Here is a 19,508-nt window from a genome sequence, read left to right as displayed (position 1 = left end):
CATTCAGATTTTCTCTTTCATAAATAATTATTAAAGCAATATTCATCAGCTTGAAGCTACAAGGAAAACATTTTATCATACATCATCATACCTAATAAAAGTGTTGCAACCAAATTTGCTAAATTTTGTATCATTGAACTATATTTTGCACATATTTTGTGTGAAATTTTGTCTTGTTCAAAATTCTAATCGGCAATTTCCTGTGGCAATTTCCGTGCAAGTGCCGTGTAATTTCCGATCCCAAGTGCGATTTTCTATTATACATTACTTGCCACTTGCTAGTTGCTCTGTGCCGCTCAACCGCTCTGTGCCATTGATAGTTGTCACCTCTCAGCTGATGTCCGTCATGTCTATCTATATGTCACTGTCATATATACCGAGTACCGACTGGAACCTGGAAGAGAGGTTATGAAATCAAAAGTTCCAGAGATTCATAATATTATTAAACAGAATAGGAGAAAATTCAATTATATTGCTGCCTGGTATATTTAAAAAAATGGGCATAAGTTTACTAACATCCTTGGTGTCGATTTGAAGAAACGAAAATATACACATCTAATGTTGAAATAAAACCTTATTTAACAAAGTATAATGTACAGGAGCACATTTTTTAGATTGTAAGTATACTTTTATACCTTTAATAGATCATACTATATCTTTATTTATTACCTTTCTGTAACTTAAAAGTTTTTATTTATGTATGTTTGAAGGTTACCAATAAAACATTTTAAAGAGGTATTTCGCCATCCTTCTGAAGCCCAAACGACAATCAACGATGTCTTTAGTAGAGCACGACCACTGTCTCTATCAGCTTATTATTATAAAAAGAGAAAAAGTCCAGAAGAAAAGGTAAAATGCACATTTTAATTGTTTTTGTGTAACAATAATTAAGTATTTATTAAAAATAATAAATAAAAATTCATAAGCTCAACATAGTATATAAAAATTGTATGTTACTATAGGCAGTAGAAAACCAAGGGCGCAGGGTCATTAGGTATGCACCAAAAGCAGGAACTGAAGTTGTAGGCATATGGAGGAATATGACAGTTCAAGAAATAGCTAATGTTTTAAGGAAGGATGTTGGTAAGCATTGAGTTTATTTTAATAATAATCAAAGCTTGTGTGCATGTGTGTGCACTAAGGAATAATCTGATTCTCTTAAAGATATTTTCATGAGAATTTTTCATACGAATAGTTAGGTGGCATTATGTTGCTGAAATATTTCAATAAATGATAGTTTAACTAAAGTTTAATTACACATGGCTAAAATTATATGTTTCTCTGAAAAAGAAAGAAATAAAAGTCTTGAAATAGGTCAACTTATTAGTCTTACAACGGCAACATTATAATAGTATAATTCTCTTTACAGATCATGTTTATAAGGCATTAGAATTTGCTGACAAAGACTCTGAAATAGTGTACACAAAGGATACTGTGATACGGAATCCACAGATTATACGAGATGTTGTCAAAATTTCCGGATGCAGATTCAAAATTATTGCCAAGCCTGAAGAGGGGATTGAGGAGGAAGAGGTAATCTATTATCTTCACATATAAATCCATGTATTGTTCTATGATTCATTGCTTTTTGTTGTTTAGATTTGTTATTTAAGCGCATATTAACAATTATTAAGAAGCTGTGTTCTAGAAAATTACATAAAAATGTTTTGATTTTTGAAAATTATCATGGGAATGTAACATTTTTCATCAATATATGAAACTCAGTAATTCTCGTCATTGAAATACATATGTTTTAATTTTTGATATCCAGAACAAAGATGCAGTGCCGGCGCCCCCCGCACCACCTGAAGCGCTTCGCCCCCGACCGCCTGTCGTGTGTGTTATGGGTCACGTGGACCACGGCAAGACCACTCTGTTAGATGCTTTGCGGGATACTTCTGTAGTGGATACCGAATTTGGGGGCATTACGCAGCATATTGGAGCTTTTCAAGGTATTTATTTGTTGTGTTTATAAATTTTGCGGACAATGTTTATGTTCAGAAATTTTTATTATTCCTGCACCTGTAGCGTTAATTTGTGAAATCTGAAATTTATTTTAATTGATTGTCCACAGGTGATTCCCACATTTTATTACTGCATGTACAATTTTATAAATTTTTGATTATTTTTAAACTAAAGCCAGAAAAAAAGCAAGACCGCTACCCTACTCTATCTATTAATAGTTTGTCAATTCATTCAAAACATAATTATACTTTAGTAGCTGTTCCACCGCGGTTTCACCCGCATTGCCCCGCTCCTGTTGGTCTCAACGTGATGATATAATATAGCCTATGCCCTATATGCTTCCTCGCTAAATGAGCTATCTAACACTGAAAGAATTTTTCAAATCGTTCAAACAAACAAACTCTTCGACTTTATAATATTAGCACAGACTAATAATAATATACTACGTATACAAATATTAGTATAGATTTTAAAATGTAAGTAACAAGGCTTTTTAAATGTTTTTTCATGTCATTATGCTAATTCCCCAGTAAAACTGGCATCCGGCGACCACGTAACGTTCCTGGACACGCCCGGGCACGCCGCGTTCACAGCGATGCGTTCCCGCGGCGCACACGCCACTGACATAGTGGTGCTCGTGGTGGCCGCTGACGACGGAGTCATGGAGCAGACTGTGGAGTCCATACGGATGGCGAGGCAGGCTGATGGTGAGGGACACACACATACACACACTTACATACATGTGTGCAAACGTATGCGTACAAGTATTACACGCACACACATACACATGCAAACGTATGCGCACGCACGCTCAAACTTGCATGTTCGCGCGTACACGCACGCATGCGCGTTCGGGCTTACGTGCATATTATGTACACGTGTGCGCTTATTTCATTTGAAATATTAAAAATATTCATTTTCTTAATTAGCAAATTGTTAAATGAATAGAAAGAATAAGGCAAAATAAAAAGAAATCATATAAATCATCTAGTTTGATATATTTATCTATTATTCACAGTGCGTAATTATTAAAATAAAATTATATCTGCATCAAATTTCACTTTAATGCATGTAAAATGTACATACAAAACAAATTATTTATTGAGTTTAACAATATAGATAGTGAATAATGTTTTTTTTTTATTTCAGTTCCAATTCTTGTGGCGGTCAACAAAGTGGACAAGCCAGGTGTAAACATTGTAGGTATGCCTCTATTTTATATATTTGTGTGTTGCTTTATGTGTCATATTGCTCTTTTAGTGTGCTATAAATAGATATTATATGCAGGCAAAATAAAAAAAAATCAAGTGTTATTTAGCATTGTATAACATATTTTATGTTACACTGTGTATAATGTTAATTGCTTTACAGACTTTCATCATATTTTTAATTTTACTTTAAAAGAATTTAAGTATATAAATTTCATAAAAAAATTAATGGAATTTTCCTGTATGATGAATAAAAGCATGCCCAAGCGACAATGTTTAAAATTTAAATACGATTTTTTTTTGTTTACCGAAAAAAAAACCTATCAACAGGAGCGCACGCTCAAATCGCTGGCACAGCACGGCGTGGTGTGCGAAGCGCTAGGGGGCGAAGTCCAAGCGGTGAGCGTGTCGGCCCTCAAGCGGCTGCACCTGCCGGCCCTGCTGGAGGCGCTGCACGTGCAGGCGCAGCTCATGGAGCTGGCTGCCGACCCCCTGGGCGGCGTGGAGGGGGTGGTCATTGAGAGCCAGCTGGACCCGAGGCTGGGGTGAGTGGAATACGCAGGGAAAATAAAAAAAAATCATGTAAATTTTTACAATTTTTTCAAAAAATCACGGTACATTTTTATATTTAACTGATGATTGGTTGTAATTGATGTGAACGCTAAGCGACAAAATCCCTTGAAAGATATAAAATAAAAAAATAGGGTGTGTGCCGAGCGTACGTGTCAAAAGTGAAATATACCAATCGTTGCCTGCATGACGTAACAGTATTCCCATGACGCGACCTTGAATTTTACTCTCAACGTGCCTTAAGAATTTTCACTTCAAAATAAGTGTACATTTTTAAATTTATTTTATACATAGTTACAAATACGGAAGGTCGCATAGAGTAATTATTCTTTCTAAATTATGACAGTCTCTTGCGACGTTTTCCTAGTAATATTTATTGAATTAACATGATTTAGACAATAGACAATAGACAATAGACAAACATTTATTCACAAAAATAACACATTATTACAACAGCTGACAATCACAATAATTAAACATAGAAAAAATACAAATAAAAAACACGAAACACATAATTTATGACAATTTTATACATAATAAATAAATAAGTAAATAGGTTGCTAATAAGTGTTATGGCTGTGAAAGGGTCCTGGCTCAGCATATGTCATGAGTCGACTGACTCACGACGCTGTTGATTCTGCCAGAACCCAGAAGGCAGATGGAACCAAAAACGGAAAAAAAAAAGAAAAAACTAACCAGAAGTAAATAAAAAAAATAATTTAATAGGCAATATAAATAGATATAATATAATATTATAAATTAATATAGTATTATTTACAAAGATAAAATGCAGGGATGAAAGAAAGTTGGTATATACATACACACACATACATACGTGTGAAGAACAGGTCACAAGAAAAACACAAGAAGATCAGGACAGAAGAGTAAATAAAATAATAATGTTTATACAAGTACAATATGGAATGAATAATAAGAGGGATACAAAGAAAGATACAGTGTGGCTTACGGGGGAAGAAGCTGAAGCGACATGAGATACTTTTTGTATGCACGTCGGAAGCTAAATTTAGTCTGCAGACATTTAATAGGAGGTGGTATATTGTTCCAGCATTTGGTAGCAGCGTATCTGAAGCTCCCACGAAATGCTGCAGTTTTGTGTGACGGCACTGACAACTCCTTGGTTACACCCCTGACCTCATTTCTGCTTGTTTGGCTTCGCCACAACAATTTAGCATAAAGGTATTCGGGCGTTTTATTTTTTACAATGTCAAACATCATACAAGCCAAGAAAAGATTTTGACGGTTCTTAATTCTCAGGTGGTTAAGAGAATTGATGAAAGGAGTTACGTGGCTACGATGAGGTATATTTAAGCAGAAACGAGTGCAGGCATTCTGCAACCTTTGAATGAGTCGCTGAGATCGTTCCAAGAGGCAAGGACCATATACGGCGACACAATAATTCAGCTTCGATAAAATGACAGCCTCACAGAGCCGAACACGCAGATCGACACTGAGGAACTCGCGAATTTTGTAAATCGTCTTAAGCCGGTAAAAACAATTACTCACTATTTCTGTGACATGTCTCTCGAAGTTAAGGCCTCCATCGAAAACGACTCCCAAATTACGTGCAACAGCGACCTGCTCAAGTGGACACGAGTCGATTGAGAGGGAAGGACTGTACATAGATACGTAAGAGATCTGTTTTTTAGTACCAGTTATTAGAAATTTTGATTTGCATGGATTAAGGCACAGAGAATTCCGCGTAGACCATTCCGAGATACGTTGAAGGTCATCATTAATATTCTGTAGGCAGTCATGAACACAAGAACGGTTTATAGGGAGATATAATTGCAAGTCATCGGCATATAGGTGGTAATTACACTTCTTTAAACAGTTTGCTATGTCCGCTGAGTACAAGATGAATAGCAAAGGCCCTAAAATAGATCCCTGCGGAACTCCTCTTGTGACAGGATACAACGCTGATGAAACATGAGATCCATCGGACTTAGTGATAACTACTTGTTGGTAGCGGTCATAAATGTAAGAATTGAACCAGGATACACAGTTCTCATCAAATCCATAAAAAACAAGCTTAGATAGAAGAAGAGAAAAGTTGATAGAGTCGAATGCTCTGGAAAAATCGAGCAGGGCAATAATTGAGGCATGGCCAGAATCACGAGCATTTAAAAGATTGTCCACGACATCTAGAAGAGCGGTGCTGGTACTACGGCGCTTTCGAAAGCCAGATTGATAGGTAGGAAAGATGTTATAAGATTCACAGTACTTACTCACTTGAGCGTGGACAACCTTTTCAAGAATTTTGGACATAAATGGGAGGATGCTGATTGGACGAAGATCTTTTACCGTCGATGGATTATTCGTTTTAGGAATAGGACGAATTAGAGCTGTTTTCCACTGAGAGGGGAAAACTGAAGAGGTAAGCGATCTATTTATTATAGCTGTTATGGCACTAAGTGAATGTGGTAGCGTAAGGATTAACATATCTCTAGATATCCCATCTATTCCCTGAGCGTTAGATTTAATATCCAGGATGACTTTACCAACGTAATAATCGCTGACGGGGACAAAACTAAACTTATTTTCGCCAAAGCGATTACTGGTAAAGAACCTAAGGTCTCTCTCCTCTACTTGATTAGATCCCGGAACATTTAGAAAATGCTCATTAATACCATCAGCGTCGCATAAATGATCAGGGAGATACGAGCCGCATTTGAAATTCGGAAGAACCGTTCTTTTTAAATTTTTCCACAAAGCTTTAGAATTATTAAGGTTTGAGTTAATATTTTTGTCAAAATAAGCCTTTTTTTCTGAGTATAAAGTCACATTTGCTAGCCTTTTTAAAGATTTGTAATCCTCAAATCTGTTTTTGTCCTTAGTTTTTCGGTATCGAGTGTGGGCATTGTCGCGTAACCACATCAAATGTCGAAGATTAGAGGTAAACCACGGAGCAAACCTATCTCTTAACGTAACGGATTTAAGGGGCGCGTAGGTATCATACAAAGTAACTATATGCTGATTCAGCAAATTAACCATCGCCTCCACATCAGCCAATCGCACTATTTCATTCCAGTGAATGTTATTTAGCGACTTATTAAATTCATCCACATTTATATCCTTTAATGGTCTGAAGGAAAACCTCTTGATAGGTGGCTTATCTTTTTTAAATTTAAATTCAGAGACAATGAACGCATGGGCTCCGAGGTCAGGTATGTAGTCAACGGTTACACTATCGGTAGTTGCATCACTACAGATGACATCTATAAGAGACTCACTATGGGAAGTAAAGTGGGTCGGTTCACCAACACAATTTTGTAGTTTTAACGAACTCAAAAAATTTTGCAAACGAAGAGTGTTTCTATCGGCAGGGCACAGTAAATTGATATTAAAGTCTCCAAGCATGATAAGGTTATCATAGGCACTAAAGGATGAGATAGATTCAGTGAGTGCATCAAAGAAAATATCAGCATTGAGCCAGGGGGGTCTATAAGCTGTTCCAATTATAACACTTCTAGAATTTACGGTGACTTTAACCCAGTATTGCTCCACTAAATTGGCAGGCGGGTTCACGCAGGTACGAGCTGTTATACCACGTTTAATGTAAAAGCCAACTCCACCGCCTCTGGCACGTAATGCTGGAGGCCGTGGTCGGTGACGAAACGTGTAACCAGGCACAGAGGGAGCACGAGCTTCCTGACCTTCATGGAGCCAGGTCTCATTGATGGCAAGTAAGTCGGGCGAATGACGTTGAATTGCACTAAGTAGTTCGTCGTGCTTAGTTCCTAAGGAACCCGCATTGAATAAGGCAACGGAGAAATTTTTCTTATAGCTTATCATTGATAACAAAACATTTTATGGACGTATATGAGTGACTGCAATAAATTATAAACTTCTGTATAGTATACATAGATAATGTATGTAGTATAATTTTTATGTGCATAATGTGTAATACGTGTGATAGTAAGAATATGAAAAGGCTATGAGACAAGAAGTTAAATTTTAGAAATATCGATGTAAGTATTAATAATATAGTACAAATTAATAATATTAAATAGTATAAGTAGTAATGATATGAAATAGTAAGTACATATATAAAGCTTGAATATCGTTTTATAATAAGATAAAAAAGATTAACTGCGAATTGATTATTTATGCTTTTAAATAAAATATTAAGATATGATTTATAGGAAAAAAGAGAACTGACCAAATAACAAACAATAAAACAGCAGCCATAACACATACACACAACATGCATAATATAAAAAATAATAATCAATACACAATCGAATTCAAGGGAAGTTAAGAGACAATCCCATATGTTATATCCCAGTTTTAAGTAACATATAATATCATTGAAAAGGGGTATGTTAATTGATTTAAAATAATATATTTTATGAAACACACACAGATGTATTTTGAGTTTGGTATAAAAAGGAGTTTTAAATGTTACAATGCAATAATTTAAATAATATAGGATGAAAGTTAATTGTAATTTAACAATTATTACTTGATTCAATATTGTGAAATAAACGTGATATATCATCTTCAGTTCGAAATATACAAATGTTATCATTTTCACTTTTCTTAGCCATAACACGTCCATTTTTCGTCCACACGAAACGCCAGCGAAAGGTGGCAGCTAGCGCTCGTACTTTACCATATAACTGCCTATTTTCTTTGGTAAGACGTTCGTTAATAAATACACGCGTAGGGTTGTGTGGTGGAAGGCCCATATCAGACGTAGTAAGACCCCGTTTGACGCGGGCTTGTTTCAGGAATTCATCCCTGATAGAACGACGCGCAAGCTGCACGGCGATGAGCCGAGGGCGGGGGGAACGTTCATTAAGTTGTTTATTACCTATGCAAGTGTCCTCAGTTTCAGTTACCGGCGCACGCTTCATACCGATACGGTGCGTGCTAATTATGTCGCGCTCATCGAGGTTAATCCCAAGTTTGGAGGCAGTGGTGATGATAATGTGTCCCAGTGATTCGTTGTTGTGTTCTGGTATGCCAGATATTTCTATGTGGTTAAGTAGATTAGCTTGTTGACGATCATTCAACTCGGTTTTTAAGGCTGTGACAGTAGCTTGCAAATCCGGAATGCTTTGTAAGTTAGATAATTTTTTATTCGTATTGTTAAGGTCGGAACGTAGTTGTGAGTTTTCGCGTTCTAACATACGGATTTTCTCAGCGTTAATATTTACCTCACTTTTAATATCTGTGATTTGTGATTGTAAATAATCCGTCGTTTCTGTGAACTCAAGCTTAAACTTGCCCATTGCCGTGTTAAACTCACCCAGAAAGTCTTGAGTAAATTTAGTGTACATAGCAGTTATTCTGGAGTCAAGTAGCTGTTCAAAACGGTCGAAAGTGATTGTACTTGCTTGAGCAGGGGTGCTTATTTCATCACACGACATGTTAAGGTTGATAGATGAACTTTCAACTTCGAACTGTTTCCGAGTTGGGGTGTCATCGCCTTTACGACGAGTATTATTTGTTTTGCACGATGGACAAGTCCATGAGCGTTTTAGTTCCCTCAGATTTTTATTATAATACGAAGTAGGCATATTTATGCACATATAATGATACGAACCCTCGCAACGTACACATAGAAGTTGGCCCTCCGTAACGGACATCGAACAGGCAGCACAAATCATCTTGATTATGACAAATCTTTACACACCTTGTATGCACAGCGCTTTTGTTTGCTTAAATTCACTATTTATAATACTCTAATTGAAATATATTAATTTATAAGAATATTTTAAGCTTAAGTGTTTTAAAATGATGTTAGCAGGTGGAATTTCGATCTACCTTCTATTATAATATATATATATTTTATTTATGTATATATTTCAACGATTATGAACATTTCCTACTGTAAAATAAACAGACATTTTGAAAAGTTGTTGGTTTTCGAAAAAATTATTTAAATTTTCGAAAAAGATGAAAATTTTTAATGTGTACTTTTTTGGATAGGAAATGTGCAACAGTATTGGTGCAGAGGGGAACCTTGCGAAAGGGTTGTATCCTCGTTGCTGGCAGTGGGTGGGCTAAGGTAAGTTGTTACTCAAATAAGTAAAAATAGCCAAACAAATGTTAATTTATAATTTGTATCAGGTATTTCTTAAATAGTTACGACGAGTCCGTCTGTAAAACACTCACAAATGGACGTAGCGATTTTTTTTTACTACCCTCATCAATATCTATCTATACATATAATAAATCTGTAGAAGGGTCAATTCTGTACATTGATAATATTGAAAAAATAAATAGCAGGGGGTGTTACTGGATCGATACCAAGCCCAAATATGTGATTAAAAAAATTTTTGTCTGTCTGTCTGTCTGTCTGTATGTTCAGGCATCACGTGAAAACTATCGGTTCGATTTCGATGAAACTTGGTATAATTATACCTTATTATCCTGGGCATAAAATAGGATACTTTTTATCCCGGAAAAATACGTGGAAAAAAATAAAACTTAATTTTTCTTAATTTTTCCGCGCGGACGGAGTCGCGGACGGAAGCTAGTTCACAATAATAGAAAGAAAAACTTCTTTTACTGTACATTATATAAACAATACAGTAAATAAGGATGCTTGAATAACCTAAAATTTTGCAACAAATATGGATAACTTTTATATAATGGCATTTTTCATGTAGGTGCGTATGCTAAAAACAGCCGATGGTGCATTAGTAGAAGAAGCCCCACCGTCTATGCCCGTGTCGGTGCTCGGGTGGAGAGAACCCCCTGCCCCTGGGGATAGAGTACTGGAAGTATCTTCTGAGGTAAGGGAATTTGATTAAAAGATATAGCTTTATAATGATTAAATAAATGTTATTTAATTACACGTCTTCAATTATGTTTTATTAAATAAAAAATTATTAACTCAATTACATTTCCAAAAAAAAAGAGTGTGTGTACTTATGCACACGCGTTAGAAGTTATACTTCTTTGGCGTATGGTAAAAAAATACTAGAATATACAACTTGAACATAGTTACATACCACCTAGAACTAACTTCATGCTGTTAAATTTAGTTGTCTGTGTGCGCGCGCATCGTAAAAATTAACTCTCATCATTTTTCTCCACCGCGCCAAAAAAAGTAGTATAACTTCAAAAATACATATGAAATGGTCTCATTTCACCTTAACACAGTCACAATATTATGTAGTTTTTAAATATTATACAATAACAGTTATCAAAATTACACATTCACGCAGTTACATTATTTCAGATTTACACTGTTTTGAAATTATACAGTAACACAATTATATATGTACTGCTTTGTCGTAAATGTTTAGGTTAGCTTCTTCAATTTCACTTCATTCGTAACTTTTTGAAGGCGATTGAAATTTTATTATACATTGCCATATAACACTCCCAATTTTTTATTATTGAAGTTATACTTCTTTTGGCGCGATGGAGAAAAATGATGAGAGTGAATTTTTACGATGCGCGCGCACACCGACACCTAAATTTTAACAGTATGAAGTTATTTCTAGGTGGTATGAAAATTGATAACTATGTTCAAGTTGTATATTCTAGTATTTTTTTTCCATTCCATACTCTTTTTTTTCCCAATCTGTCTTATTTCTTAAAGAATGTTTTGCACAGAAAAGAGCGAACGAAGTAATGAAATGGCGCCACAACCAGCGCATGAAAGAAAAGCAAGCGATGGACCAGGAGGTGATAACCGCTAAAGAGGCAGAACATCAAATGTTCTACAAACAACAATTGGCCCAGAAGCGGGCCATGGGACGGTTCAAAGTACGGCCAGTGGGGCCAAGGGACAAGATGATCAAGGTGGACGATCATCCGACAGTCAGTGTGGTGATTAAAGGTAAGTTTATCATACTAATATTATAAATGTCAAATTTGTGAGTATGTATTGAAGTTTGTTACTGTTTCGAGTAAAAACTGCTGAACTGATTTTTGTGAAATTTGGCACATGCATAGAAAGTAACATGGATGTGATGTTGTATATTATGTTGATAGTTTTACGATTTTCGGAATTGCTGTTGTGATTTTTTTGTCATGTTTTATTTAAAAAATGTGGTAACCTTAGATACCCAATATATTACTCATAAATAGTGTAAAAATTATGTCTTATTACTTGTAAATCGAATAAAATGAGAATAAAGAATGAAATAATATGTATTATAAAGTTCAGCGCATTAAAAAAAACTTAGTTGTTAAAAGTTGGTTAAAAAAGAGCGTGTGTGTCGAGCACAAGTGTCAGTGATACTTTTTTGGAAAGATTCAAAGATAGCAAAATCATCGCCTGACTGTGTGAGGATATTGCCATGCCATGGTGACCTTGAAATTTAACTCTCAACGCGGCTAAAGAAGTTTCACTTCCGAAAATAGAAAAAAAAATAAGAATAATTTAACTAGATTTATTAGCTTCATTATTTGTATTTCTCATCATTCCAACAAAAATTAATTATAACACTACCTATTTATTAACTACCCAGGCGACGTGGACGGCTCAGTGGAAGCCATCTTGGATATCCTGGAAACATACGACTCGCACCACACAGTGCGGCTCGAGCTCGTGCATTTCGGCGTAGGGCCCGTAGCACCTACTGATGTTGAGGTGGGCTTTATTTATTTACTATCTTACCGCCCGCGGCTTCGCCCGCTTTATCTTAAACCTAATAAATTATACAGTAAAACCTTCCTATTGAATCACTCTATGTATTAAAAAAAACCGCATCAAAATCCGTTCGTTAGTTTTAAAGATTTAAGCATACAAAAGGACATAGGGACATAAAAAACGACTTTGTTTTATACTATGTAGTGATTTTACAAAGAATAGCCAACAATTGCTAACACTAATTTTAAAGACATACAAGGACAATACAATTTAACATATCGAAAACAACAATTAATTATAGGCTAACACCACATGCCTATAAAAACGGTTATGAACATAAAAAACCAGAAACAAAAAATAAGGCTTGATATAGTTAGGAATATACTTAAATAATTATTATTGTTACTAGAGAAGGCATGTTAATCTATACTAATAAAGCTGAAGAGTTTGTTTGGACGTGCTTATCTCAGGAACCACTGGTCCGATTTGCAAAATTCTTACGTTATAGCGAATTTATCGAGGAAGGCTATAAGCTATAATATATCATCACGCTAAGACCAACAGGAACAGAGCCACGCGGGTGAAACCGAGGGGCACAGCTATAGGTCTACCAGAATCTGATGGCATATTTATATTTATGAAATAAAAGATTTTCATATGGCAATTTTATTTGACAACTATCAAATTGGTTGTCAAATTATTTGTCTTCTTTGCAATTGATGAATAATTTTTAGGATTTTGTCTAAAAAATCTTCGAAAACGTCGAAAAAGCCGCTGCGATCACAAGCAAGAGGTGTTGTTTATAATGTGTATAGAAAAACATTCGATGAAGAAGGGTCAAACACATCACAATTTTCAATTTTGAATATTTTATTGGTAAATTGGATTTACCCGTTTTGATACTTAAAACTAAAAATATTATAAGTAGGTAACTATAATATTGTTTGTTGATTACAATATAATTTTATGAAAACTTATTACAGGAGTTTCCAATACGGCTATTCGTCAAGTCCAAGCTGTCCAAGTCAATTTTATAATGTACTGTATCTGATAATACTTACGAAAATAAACATAGTTTTATTTTATTTTTATTTTATTTTATAAAAAAATATTAGCAATCTAGTTTTGATCTGCATTATCATTACATCCATATTTTTACATGGCATAATGATAATGAATATACAAATATAGGTATGTGTTAATAATAATATGTACTACATAGATAAAAGTTATATGTATATTATACATGTAAGTATGTACCTACATAATATTAAGTGGATATCTCATTATTAAGTACAGTATTGTTCACTTATGTAATGTGACTAATGATGTTGAGGACAAAATAAAAAATAAGCAGTATCAAGATCGTTCGATCCATTTTCCCTAGGGTTGCACACTCAAAATTTTGATTTCCCTAATTGCCATCAGATTCTGGTTTACCTATAGTTATTAATATTACTAAAGAAGGCATGTTAGTTAATAAGTTATACGATTTTTAACTCAATAATAGCAGATTTTTAAGATTTATAATTTGTTGCATTTCTGTCCGCTTGCATTAGGAAAAATAGATTTACCGTAAAAATTTAAACAAACAAACGACAGCCTGCTAGCCGATATGCAGTTTGAAATATAATAAATGTGAAAGTGTATTCGTCTTTCTTTCATATAGCAATGGAATGGTACCTTTAGTGAAACGAATTTTCTTTGACCACGCGAGCAAAGCGGCTGGCAAATATACTCGAATAGCCTATAAAGCAAGCTTATGTCGATTTAAGTTTGTATCACCTTTTAAATATATTTTTAACTTTTACATTCTGAAAAATTATATTAACTTTTACAGATAGCGCAAGCGTTCGACGCAGTTATCTACGCGTTTAACGTGGAATGTCCTCCAGCACTCGCCGTAGAAGCGAAGAATAGTAACATCGAAGTTAAGAAACATAACGTTATATATAAATTAGTGGACGATTTGAAAGAAATGATCAATAATAAGATACCCACCACACAGCAAGAGGAGTTGATCGGTAAGAGATAGTATGAGTAAGAGAAGTTAGCTGTAAAAGTTTAAAAAAGCATGTAAAAGTAAAATTTTGATTATGGCTATCTGTCTTGTTTAAACATCATTAAAATTCATTCAGGTATAATAAAGGTATTTGCAATTATCTTCTTACTCTTAAATCATGAATATCTTCCCAAAAAAACACCTTGAAAGTTATTTATTTATTTAAGGCTTAACATTTAAGTAAGAAGTAATTAAACTTTGTACTGTAAAAACATAAAAATGTCCGAGCCGCTTTGCATAAAACTTTCATTCAAATTATAGTTAAAAAAAATATTAAAAGAACGGTAATAATAAGTCTTTTTTATGCCTAACATGCGTGTAGGCAGAGTTTCGATTCGGACAAGTTTTTTGGTGTGATTGTTAATCCATTTGTATATTGTAATTTGTAAGTTAATACCAGCTGCTTATAAACTGCACTTTCCAGGAGAAGCAAAAGTACTGCAGCAGTTTTTAGTATCAGAGGGCAGGAAAAAAGTGCCCGTAGCTGGGTGCCGATGTACGAAAGGCTCGCTCAGTAGAAACGCGCTCTATAAGGTGATCAGAGATGATCAGATTGTGTTCCAGGGTGAGTTTATTGGGTTTATCAATTATTTGTTGATATTAAGGGGCTGACATTGACCCAATTGATGATTGAGTAACAGTGATTGCGCTCTCGTTTACTCCCATACAATTGGACAGTGTGCTGCTCAAATAACTTCAATTTTAACAAATTTGTCTTTTCAGCCCTTTAAGGCAATACGGGATCACTCATATTGTAAATCTAAGTAAAAGAGTAATTAACTCCAAAATAAACACAGAACCGATTTTTTTTGTTTATATTTTTTTTTCTTTTATTCGCACTATTTGAAAAATAAAAACACCTGGATAATTCAAAAATATTCGCTAAATCTACTTTATCCCGTATTTTAATGTTCCGATAAATGTTGAAAGATGTTCATAATGCGGTTACCTATTTAAGACGAAATACAATCGTGTTTGTGCACCTTTTGGGCTACGCCCCTTGGGTGGAGCATAAGAGCGCGCGGGACGCTTCACGAAAATCCCCTCGCCATGCCACACAACTGAATAGATGACGGAAACATACGGAACTAACGGAGGTTCAATGAACTTTACTTAAATTCTTATATTCGCGCGGTTGAAGCCGAGTAGCGATCCGGCAACGTCTTTTCGTTGCCGGACCCATCGGACTAGAAAAACGACCTTTGTTCCTTTGCACGAAGGTCGATTTTTTATTGGTACAAGTCTGGTTACAAAAAGTGAGCTTGCGACTAATTTATTTTATGATGAAATGATTTGTTATTGTTAGAATTGTCGCTACCTATGTAAGTTATTTGAAAATCTTTGTAAACAAAATTTACAGTTTTTCGTCGTGGGGACTTTACGTACAATATGATAATAAAAGTACATAATAGACGCTATTTACGTTTGGTTTTTTTTTTACATAATATATATCATATTTGGCTAAAATGTACTTTAAGTGCCGTCGAGTTGGTCAACCAAAATTTTTTTGGGCGAAGGTCTATGCCTAAGTAACTGACCCGTAAAATCTTAACCTGCGGAGATTTATAGTTTTTTAGAAATTAATTATTAAATTTTCATAATTTTTCATACAATTTCGAGCAACAATCTTGACATTTGTTTTTTTTGTTGCGTTTCGTTTTTGCAAATACAACTCTTATACCCATGAATTTTTATTTAATTAATTTACATGTTATTCAATGTTTTTAGCCAAAATAAAATTGTTTTTATAACAATTTTATAGTTATTTTTATAGCTCACTTGCTTCAGTTTTTAAAATCGATTAACTTTTACTTTTAGTATTCAAATAGGTAGCGAGGAGCGAAGCGACGAGCGTGTTAGGTTAACTCTTGAACTGCCGCACGAGCCGAGCGAGCGAAGCGAGCGTGCCGCGGTAGCGGCCTGCGAGTGCCAGAAGCGACTTTATGGCGATTCCCACTCAAACAAAAAAAACTACGTAGGTTAAAACGTACGTACGTAGGTAACGAAACGCAACAAAAAAAAAACAAATGTCAAGATGGTTACTCGAAATTGTATGAAAAAATATGAAACTTTAATAATTAATTTCTAAAAAACTATAAATATCCGCAGGTTAAGATTTTACGGGTAAGTTACTTAGGCATAGACCTTTCTCCAAGAAAATTTTGGTTGCCCAACTCAACGGCCCTTAAAGTACATTTTACCTCATATTTATTGAAAAAATCAATAACAAAAAAATATTATTTACAAATTTGATTTTTTTTTAATAAATATATCCGACATTTTGATATATTTAATATCAGATATAATATGATATATAATAAGATAGAATTTTGACATTTGATATATTATATAATATAACATAACATAACAGATATTTTCGAATGCTGGTTTTGGTACTATTTTATTGTTCCAATGTTTATCTTCTTGATACGACTTTCATTTTTTCTTCTTCACCTTATTCCGTAAATAAATATGTCTCTTGCTCGTCGCGCTTCGCTGTTAGAAATAAACATACATACACAAATCAGTAATATTTATTGGAAGATGAAATCTCAAAAAATAACTAAAACATTACTTATTAATAAATAAATAAAATTATAAATAAAAATAAAGACGGAATGCATAAAATTATAAAATCTTGATTTGTGCGTTGCTCAATTCAGACTTAGTAAACATATTACTCCAAAAAATTAAAATAATATTTATTACTAATTATTACAAGTAAAAATAACTTTCAAATTTTGATTTATGCGTTTCTCAAATTAGACTTGTAAATATACCTAGTACCTAATCAATATATTGGAAGTTGAAATCTTTGGACTTGTAGCGGCCGAAAGACATAATAAATATAAATAAGCATGATAAACATCAAAATTACCTATTTGGGTTCAATAACTGTAGTTTTTAGGGTTCCGTAGCCAAAATGGCAAAAACGGAACCCTTATAGTTTCGTCATGTCCGTCTGTCCGTCTGTCCGTCTGTCCGTCTGTCACAGCCGATTTACTCGGAAACTATAAGTACTACAGTGATGAAATTTGATGGGAATATGTGTTGTATGAACCGCTACAAAAATATGACACTAAATAGTAAAAAAAAGAATTGGGGGTGGGGCCCCCCATACATATAACTGAGGGATGAAATTTTTTTTTTCGATGTACATACCCGTGTGGGGTATCAATGGAAAGGTCTTTTAAAATGATATAAAGTTTTCTAAAAAACATTTTTCTTAAAGTGAACGGTTTTTGAGATATCAGCTCTCAAAGTCGTAAAAAGTATGTCCCCCCCCCTCTATTTTTATAACTACGGGGTATAAAATTCTAAAAAAAATAGAGGTGATGCATGCTAATTAACTCTTTCAACGATTTTTGGTTTGATCAAAGTATCTCTTATAGTTTTTGAGATAGGTTGATTTAACTGTAATTTATTATATTTGCTGCTACGGAACCCTTTGTGCGCGAGCCCGACTCGCACTTGGCCGGTTTTATTTCACCTGCCTTCGCAACATTTTCTTCCTAATGTTCTCACCATCAATGTTTTGGCCACCAAAATTCACCATGTTTATGAAAAACTTTAGTATCACTAACACTAAATCACGTATGCGAGTAGACAACGGCACCGCGCGAAAAAGTTGTACAGGACTGCTCTCTAAGACGCGTTAGCGTCGACTAACAGGAGGCAGAACGGCGGAAGCGACCGGCCTACGCGCAATTTTGTGCTAATAATTTATAAATATATATTTTTTAAATTACTGATGTATTAAATGTAAAATCTAATCCCGCACGTCTCTCAAGAATTGAATGGAAGTGGATGTGGATAAAGTTTCATTGATATTACTTTACTATTGTCCAAATGAAATTGATTGACCGTTTAATTTTTAGGAAACTTCACAACGTTTTTCTATCGAGGCAAATTTTTTCAATCGTGTTTCGGTTCCCGCACGTCACTAGACAAACTCTTTAATTAAATAAATCCATAAATAAAAAAAATCAAATTGGTAGTTTTTGAAGAAAAAAATTAATTCTCCGTGAGCTCGAAACGTCTGTTTTGGGTCTCATTTCACCTTAAACCGCGTCATTACTCATTATACATTTCCTTTTTATCTATATTTTGATTAACATTTCTTTCCAGGAAAACTAGCATCAATGAAGCATTTAAAAGAGGAAGTAACTACAATCAAGAACGACACAGAATGCGGGCTTCGTTTCGAAGAAGCGTTCGACGTTCAACCGGGAGATATTGTAGTTTGCTATAAGATGGTGGACGTCAAACATACTACGGACTGGGATCCGGGATTTTAGAAGAGATTTAGTTAATAAATTGTATTAGAATTGTTTGGTATTTTTATTTTTAACTTTCCTAAAAGTAACCTTTAAACAGTCGTTGTGAAGTTTAAACATAATTCGGACTGGGATCTGGGATTATAAAATGATGATAAATTGTATTGATAGATAATAAATTGTATTAGAATTGTTTATTTCTTAATTTTATTTCGAAAACCCTCAAAAAAGATGCCGTTGTGTGCAGTGCAGTGACATGAACGTGCGTGCCGGCGTCACGATAATATATTTTTGTATTATTATTTTTTAAATATCGAATACCTACGTTTCCTATTCGACAAGAATAAAAAAAAACACATTCCATAGATTAATTATTCCACATTAAATTCGTATTATGAAATAGTTATAGGTCTACCAGAATCTGATGGCATATTTATATTTCAGAAATAAAAGATTTTCATGTGGCAACTTATTTGACAACTATCAAATTGGTTGTCAAATTATTTGTCTTTTTTGCAGTTGATAAATAATTTTTAGGATTTTGTCTAAAAAATCTTCGAAAATGTCGAAAAAGCCGCTGTGGTCACAAGCAAGAGGTGTTGTTTATAATGTGTATAGAAAAATATTTGATGAAGAAGGGTCAAACACATCACAATTTTCAATTTAGAAGATTTTATTGGTAAATTGGACTTACCCGCTTTGATACTTTTAATTAAAAAATATTATATGTAGGTAACTATAATATTGTTTGTTGATTTCCAATGGAGATTTGAGGAGTTTCCAATACGGCTATTCGTCAAGTCCAAGCTGTCCAAGTCAATTTTATAATGTGTGTATCTGTTAATACTTAC

At 34.3% G+C, this 19,508-nt stretch overlaps 1 protein-coding gene across 1 annotated transcript; it reads left to right on the top strand.

Moving 5' to 3' along the window:
• The first annotated feature begins 382 nt into the window (after positions 1-382).
• Positions 383-18,711, top strand: LOC123699837 (translation initiation factor IF-2, mitochondrial). Its single transcript, XM_045646875.1, has 15 exons — positions 383-617; positions 711-849; positions 963-1,083; positions 1,370-1,533; positions 1,772-1,952; positions 2,496-2,672; positions 3,115-3,164; positions 3,504-3,718; positions 9,699-9,777; positions 10,382-10,507; positions 11,337-11,562; positions 12,197-12,318; positions 14,159-14,342; positions 14,805-14,945; positions 18,509-18,711. The coding sequence occupies exons 1-15, from the start codon at positions 592-594 to the stop codon at positions 18,676-18,678; spliced, it is 2,121 nt and encodes a 706-aa protein (XP_045502831.1). The 5' UTR covers positions 383-591; the 3' UTR covers positions 18,679-18,711.
• The last annotated feature ends 797 nt before the right edge of the window (positions 18,712-19,508 follow it).

This window comes from Colias croceus, chromosome 18, assembly GCF_905220415.1.
Source record: "Colias croceus chromosome 18, ilColCroc2.1".
NCBI lineage: Eukaryota > Metazoa > Arthropoda > Insecta > Lepidoptera > Pieridae > Colias > Colias croceus.
Note: the sequence above shows the minus strand (reverse complement) of the source record. Positions and strands in the feature narration are given on the sequence as shown.